The sequence below is a fragment of the Bidens hawaiensis genome, unplaced genomic scaffold, assembly GCF_021521415.1.
Source record: "Bidens hawaiensis isolate Kalapana, Puna unplaced genomic scaffold, B.hawaiensis_p1.1 tig00006693_1, whole genome shotgun sequence".
NCBI lineage: Eukaryota > Viridiplantae > Streptophyta > Magnoliopsida > Asterales > Asteraceae > Bidens > Bidens hawaiensis.
The window spans coordinates 40,752-48,443 of NW_027491455.1; the positions used below are offsets into that span (position 1 = coordinate 40,752).

General features: G+C 36.4%; 1 protein-coding gene across 1 annotated transcript; it reads right to left on the bottom strand.

The window, feature by feature from the left end:
- On the bottom strand, positions 1 to 4,876 carry LOC143633345 (DIS3-like exonuclease 2). The gene is made up of 6 exons (XM_077101667.1): positions 4,808 to 4,876; positions 4,675 to 4,728; positions 4,536 to 4,604; positions 1,880 to 3,922; positions 1,203 to 1,274; positions 1 to 473 (listed from the first exon to the last, which is right to left on the bottom strand). Exons 1-6 carry the CDS (start codon positions 4,874 to 4,876, stop codon positions 135 to 137), a joined length of 2,646 nt encoding a protein of 881 aa, XP_076957782.1. The 3' UTR covers positions 1 to 134.
- Between the last annotated feature and the right edge of the window lie 2,816 nt (positions 4,877 to 7,692).

Consider the following 7,692-nt stretch of genomic DNA (forward strand, 5'->3'; position numbering starts at 1 on the left):
TCCACCATCATCAATCATGCACGACAGTCTGCTTCGGTTTAAAAAAAACAAGCATCTACCGAGCAAACAATACCATAAACCCTGTTATCTACAACCACCTTTGTAAAAAACGGTTATAAACATTGGATACAAACTCAACAAAAATACAAGCTCGTGTATAATCTCGCCCCTATATCAATCGGGCCATCATCCCCACCAATAGGATGAAGTGCAACGGGAATAGTTGAGAGAATATGCAACACGAGGGGAAATACTGCAGGCTCAATGCTTGAATTCTTTGATGTATCTGGCTCCGATGCCATGTTGTTGGGAAATGTAAGCATAGCAATCTCTTCTATTGTTTTCAACTTATTAGTGCTTCCTTTTTTATGTGAGCGATTAGTTGGGTGATAATTTAGCACCAATGTTGATGTTACATCAAGCCATTCAGCGATTAGACCATCAACCTCGTCATAGTATATCCGTCTCTCAATCTACAAGCATGAATGTACAAAAGATAAACAATTAGGAAGCAATTAAAGGAACCGGCTTGGATTATATTCTGTATCTAACAGGTAGATATGAGTTGCGTTCTATATCGAATGTGTCTATTTGGGTTTATGTTTTATATCTAAAGGGTCGATTTAAGTTATGTTACACATCTAAATGGTCGTTTTGGGTTATGTTATGCTTACTTTTGTATCTAATGGGCCAATTTGGGTTATGTTGATTGGGTTATATTATATATCCAGCAGGCCAACTAGGATTATGGTCTATACCTGACGAGTCAATTTGTGACTTTGGGTTGTGTTATATATCTATTGGTCAATTTTGGACACTTACACTAAAGGTCAACTGAAAAAGAAATGGATCAATAGGGGGTTGGAAGCTATATAAATTGTATTCAAATACATAAAAACCTCTGAAATCGGTTCTTTGAAAGAAGTTGGATTCTTTTATACAATAGGTTTTGCAATTTTCTTTAGCACATCAAATACTATAAAAATCACAAAAAAAACTTTGATAACAGAACTATGTGGGTTGGTCCAATTCTACTGACACAAAAAGTTATCAAGTCTAAGTTATTACCCACCCTTTTTGACCAACCAACTATTCACACCTCTAAAAAGTAATGCAAACACAGGTCACGACAAGTTGTACATGAATGGATGAATTATAATAATAATAATAATAATAATAATAATAATAATAATAATACTCACAGCTAACTTGGTGACATATATAGACATGAATCTTGGGCCCAATCCCAATACTCTAGCTTCTGATAGGAAAACCTGCAGTAACCATGCCACTAGGAAGTCACCATATGCTACTGCCAATTAGTTATGGGTTGAATTAATTAGATAGACGTGACTTAAAAAGTCTAAGTATATACGCATGCATACATACTATGTATAGTATAAAGGTAGAAGAAAAGATAGCTTTATATGTTTCAAAAATGTTAACTAACTGGAAAGTGGAAAAGCTGAACATTAGGTGGCAATTTAAGCCTGTTTACTTGTGAATTGATTGATTTAAGTTATTAATGCATAAGTCAGGTTAAAAGAGTCAAATTAAGATTTTAAAAAATGCAAAAGAAGTAAATAGGTCACAAATAGGTCAAAGGTCACCCATGTCCCACAGTGTACTTTTAATGCATAAAAACCTCGTATATCGTCTTAACCAAAACTTAGATTATTATCGAAATAAAACACTTTTAGTGATCATATTCAACATAGTAACTGTTTATAAAAACTCAAAAATTTTAAACATAGTGTCTCGGGTCAACCTTAAACTGATTTTGACCCGCTCATTTTGCCACCTCTACTAATGCAATCCAGTTGCAAAAACATAATAAGTAAACTAAAGAGAAAACGAGTCAAAGTCAACAATACATTACCTCTTTGTTCCTCAACAACAGCCACATATAAACTTTATCAATAGCATCCTTCACATACCTACTGGCCAATTTTGTTGCATTGCAATGAGCTGCCACATCAGAAAGTGCATCCGTACCCGGGACACCATATTTCAATGCAGCATCCGCCAATGCCTTTTGAGCATCAAAACTTTTGACTTCATCTTTATCAAAAGACAAGCCCGTAAAGCATCTTCTCACCAGCTTATTCTCATTCAAACCCAGCATAACTTCCGCTTCCAAAGTTGCAGCCAATGTCCGATGCACAATAATATCAGCATAACGCCTTAATGGAGACGTGAAGTGTGTGTAAAGCGGGACCGCCAACGCGTAATGACTCCAATTGTTGTCGTTATCCACCACGTCCCCACTGCAAAAATAAGTTGCCAATTGCATTGGCTTTGTAGCATAGTTCAAAAGAACATGAAAAAATACCAAATCACCCTTCAGTTCATCCCTAATTCTCTCCAAAGATTGATTTAACTTGCCAGAGGTAGACGCGTTTAACTGTAAACCGTGTTTAGTACAAAAAGATTCAAGATCTTTAAGTTTTGATAAATTCGGTTCGGGATGTCTTCTTAGCAAAGCACTTGAAGGGTAAGCCTGAGATATCACTTCAGCAGCTGTCGTATTGGCCAAAAGCATAAATTCTTCAACTAAAAAGTTGGATTTTTTTCTACCAGTGAGAATAATATCATGCGGGATTCCGTCTTTATCAAACAAGAAATCAATTGTAGGGTTTTCAAGAGACAATGCACCATCTTTGTACCTGTTTTCTTTCAACACTTTAGATATCTCACAAAGATTCTTAACAGATGTAACCACATCTGACCATGTAAATCCACCATGAAATAGCAGACCCTCAACATTCAAAGTACCATCAATAATGTTTTGAGCATGTTCATACGAGAGTTTACAACAAGACTGAATAATCGTACGACCAATCCAACGGTCTAGAATCTCCCCCTCAAGATTAATATCCCAAATAATAGAGAAGGCAAGTCTTTCCACCCCGGGGATAAGTGAGCCTACTTTCTCAGAAAGCAACGGTGGCAGCATTGGTAATTTATAATACTTTAAATACACACTTGTAGATCGAATTTCGGCTTCTTCATCTAAAGCAGTGTTTGGAGTAACAAAATATGACACATCAGCAATATGAACACCAACTCTGTAAATACCATTTGGCAACAGTTCAACTGAAAGTGCATCATCAAGGTCAGACGCAGTTGCAGGGTCAACTGTAAACGTGCACATATTCCTTAAATCTATTCTATGATGAAATTCCTCTTCAGGTATTCTCCAAACATTAGGAATACTTGAAATTGCTTCATGACGAAAGTCAGACGTATCAATCGAGTTTTGAAATAAAATGGCGGAAATTTGTGAGTCTACATATCCACCTCCTCCAAAATTGTGAATAACATGAGCCAATGGACTCTCATACTCTTCACTCCATTCAACAATTTCAGCAGCAATAAGGTCCATTTCAAGTGTTAAGTCACCATCTTCTAATCGTTTCATAATACTGTTTGGTAAGGTTTTCACTGCCACCATCGTTTTGGGAAACTTTGGATCGGTGGATATAAGTTGAATGTAGTCACGTTTTGGAGTTAATAGCAAAAGTCTAGATTTCTTCATGTCTTTCTTGCAGCTTTCACTGTTATATAACCATGGTTTTATTCTAAGAAATCCGACAATAGACTTCCTTCTATGAGACATTTCAATGATGCCAACAACTCTACCCGTTGGTCGTTTTGATGGAAATCCATTTATAATAGCACGTAACTTTTCAACTAAAGGTACAACTATTTTTTCGCTAGAAGAAAAAGCTCCCGAGTGGTTAGCATCACCAATGTGACTACTACCTGCAGGTCTAATTAGCTCTTGGCCAATATCTTCACTGTGAGAACTACCATTCGCATAACTGTCCTCCATTGGAGGGCGGGAAGCGTCATTTGACCCTTTCATCTTTGTCCAGGATGAAAGAGGTTCCACTTTAACTGCGACAACGTCGCCTTCAATCTGAATGAAAGTACCAAATCAAATAATTAATCGAAACAGAATGGGAAAGAACTTTCCGTGATTGTAATAAGATTTGTTTTCCAACAATTTGTGGATTACATTTTAACTTCCTTCTATTCATAACCCTAGAAAATCCTTAATAAAGAGCATTAGAAAATTCGAGAACAAAATATTACAAGGATATTATACTATAGTTCGTATTAAAAACCAATGCTGGTGCCAGTACAGCCCACGTGGCAGGAAATCATTGGTCCGCGTGGCAGCCTTAGAGTGTGCCGCACCAGTAATGTTTTTAATATGTAAACTTTTTTCATCATAAGCTAAAAAAAGTGTCAATACAATTTCGAGTGTTTACTTTTTGTATCATATATACGCGTGTCGGGTATCTATTTCCTTTTTGTTTCCTGCGTCAATTTTTATTTTTAAATATGTTATATTGCTGTGTGTTTACTAGTTAAGGGTTTACGCCTGGTACGGTAACAAAACCAACTAAATTTGTGCGCTGAAACGCGCAGATTTTGTTAGGCTTTCGGGATTCTAATTCATCATCATAGCGTATATACGAATCATAATATAGAGATAGTAATTCAGTATTTAAACATGAGGAACTTGCAGCTCTGTTTTGGCTATGGAATCCAGTAATAAGAACATCAACCGGCAATCCATCAATTTTGCAATAGGCCTAATCAATCAATGCACACATACATTCAATATTCCACTAAACATATCGACAGATAAATAACTGGAAATACCTCAATCCGATTATGCGCATTCACTCGAAACGTCGATTTGAAGACATCGCCTCTCTGCAAGCATACACAATGATTAAGCATTTATTTATTACTAATAAGCTTCAATGATGAGGAGATGATGATGATTATTAACCTCTAATGCAGCATTCACAGCTTCGATGGACCAATGCGCAGCAAAATGTTTCGGCTGATTGTGAATCATTGAATCTCAATCGGTTGATTGATTGGAAATTGGGGGGAGATGAGATAGTAATAGTTTGTTACCAAATTGGTGGGATTACAACCCACCCGGCCCAACTATTCATTTAATAAACTAAAATTTAAATAAACCCCTTTTCTAAACTTAAAACAATTTTTCAATATTGAAATTTAAATAATAGTTATACAACACAAATAATATTCATTAAATTATAATGACATTTTCTTAAATCATTCATTTCATATTTTGCATTAACTGTTCAACAGTTTTATTTCGTATGACATGCTCTATCAACGCTTCTCTAGTTTAGGGTTCTCAAATGCCATATACATTGATTTCAGCTTTCAAATACATGAAAACCTAATGACTAATTTCAATATCATCATGAGGAAATTTTAGCAAATAAAAAGTTCGAAAGTTGTTAATTTCACTTACAGTCAACGTTGAAGTTTGAAAGAGATGGCGTGCGGTGATGGAGAGCAACGGGGATGAGAGGTAGCAAAGCAGGGTACATTAGGTTCATGCCTCGAGTGTTGAATTTCGATCGGTGGAAGGGCGACGGCCGGTGAAGAAGCGAGAGGTGGTGGCTAGGGTTGAGAGTATGTGAAGGAGAACAAAGATTTATAAGGTTAGAAAGATTTTAGAAGAAGTAAAAAGAGGTTGGGCTAGATCTGCACAAAGAAGAGGCTGTGCAGATGTTTTTTAATGAAATATCTGTGAAAAAACAAACACTCTGCAAAAGCTCATGTCTGCGCTGCGCAGACATAAGAGCTCCCACAGAGCTTTTTTCATAAAACAAGCATCACCTTAGGCTATGTGTTATGAGGGTTTGGTTAGGGGCTTAGTTGAGAAAAAAATGTTGCCACATAGACATACGTTTTTCTCACCCATAAATACCTGAAAATGGTGTAATGGGAAGGGCTTGGTTAGTGATTAGGTAATCATTATTATTATATTTTTTAATTAGTTCAAATGTTCATCACCTTCATAAATACAATCTATTTTCATATATTAGTATTTTTTATTACTATGTAAATATCCAGTAAACCATGTTTATTACTAGTTAACTTACCAAAGCCCAATAACTAGAGAAATAGTTCAAACAGTTTTTTTCACCAACAACCCAGCAGCCCAAACAGTTTAAGTTGTCTTTCTATAAAATTAACCTAGCAGCCGTTACTAGGTTTCCAGAAGAAGAAGAAAGCAGCCATGGATTTTACAGGTTAATAGCTTGTTACTGCTGCATCGTCTTTGATGGTATGTGTGAGAGATGGCCCACATCTCCTCTCCACGCCGTGGCTAGAGATCCAGGCGCTGCCCCTGCGTCATTTCCACGCCCCTTTCGCGGCTGTGTGTCATGGTGGTTGGGGCGCAGCTGGCTGATGTGGCGAGCTATCCAAGCCATGGGCCATGGTAACGCATGGTCTTAGTAGTAAGTTGGAAATCTTTCTCGTTTAAGAGGTGGTGTTAAAAGAGTGTTCATTCCTATTCTACAAGGATATCCATGGAGAGTTTAGAGATGGACAGTTGTGTTTGGTGTCAATTGATGATGATTACCTTAGCTTCTTGAAGACGGACTCTTATAAACAACTAGTCACTAATACATTGTATTCAAACGAGGCTGTTAGACACTTTAGTATTTATTTATCCATGTCTTTAATTTAAAAAATAACATGAATATTGGTTTTAAATAATCTCAACTATGCCCTATTGGTAAATAACAGTCTCAACTATACACTTTCCTGGAGACAGTTCCAACTAATGGTGTATTTGTTTTTAACGGTCCGCGACTAACGGATGTTAACTCCATGAGTTTTTTCTGGCGTGGCATCTCAGTTGTCAAAAGTCTACTTACGTGGAATGATTATGTGGCGGCTAACTGTTTATACACACAATGTTTCATCGTAATACAATCAGAACCCTAAAACACACAATGATCAACTGAAGAACCCTAGAAACACCAAATCGATGGAATTAAGCTCATCCTCGACTTCATTGTGACGCCCGACTAAAAATTAGTCTAATTCTGTGACTAATGTAACGTGTTTATGTAAATAAAATAATATAATAAATAAAGTAAAGTTATTTTAGCCCAAAAACTCCAAAATATAATGTCTTATTTTATCAAGTTCGAAAAGTTCAAATTTGTCGCGTAGTGAATACTACGCATAGCGAACATTTACCGCAGCTTATAAACAGATAAAAGGCCAAACATGTCAGGAATGACCCAGAAAATTGTAATTTCAATAAAAATATTAGTAATAGGTTATAACTTATTTTTAGAAGTTTTGATTCGCAAAAGTTAGAAAATAAGCAAACAAGAGCTAGTAGTGGACATCGTAGGAACCCGACACCAACTATTTCTAAAAATTAGTTTCGTTATATCATATTGTCAGGAATTTGATATCAGATCAAGTCTGATAAAAATTAAATGAAACGGAGTCCGATTGATTATTTAAAAGTCGCAATACGTTAAACCAAAAACTTAGGACTTTGTTTAATTACCGCCTTAATCCAAAAATGCCTCCACCCCCCCCCCCCCCCCAAACGGCCACCTCACCCTCACACAACCCATAGTTTACTTGTAAAACCATATTCTCATCATTATCTAAAACCTAAAGTATGTGTTGTATACACTAAACCCATTCCTCCTCTCAAAGCTAACCAACCACTTCACCATCCTACTACTTTCCCCTCCCTCTTTAAAGCTCGCGGCCACCACCACTCTTCATCACCACCACTTTCAAAATTTCACACATAAAAACTATTCAAGTATGCACTTAAGTATGGAAGATTAAATGCTTGTAGGAAGTAAACCA

Coding starts and splice junctions, on each gene's coding strand:
- LOC143633345 (XM_077101667.1), bottom strand. CDS start 4,876: ATGATTCACAATCAGCCGAAACATTTTGCTGCGCATTGGTCCATCGAA. Junction 1,275..1,879: donor TGTTGTTGAGGAACAAAGAG/GTAATGTATTGT, acceptor TGGTTACTGCAG/GTTTTCCTATCAGAAGCTAG. Junction 474..1,202: donor TATATGTCACCAAGTTAGCT/GTGAGTATTATT, acceptor TCATGCTTGTAG/ATTGAGAGACGGATATACTA.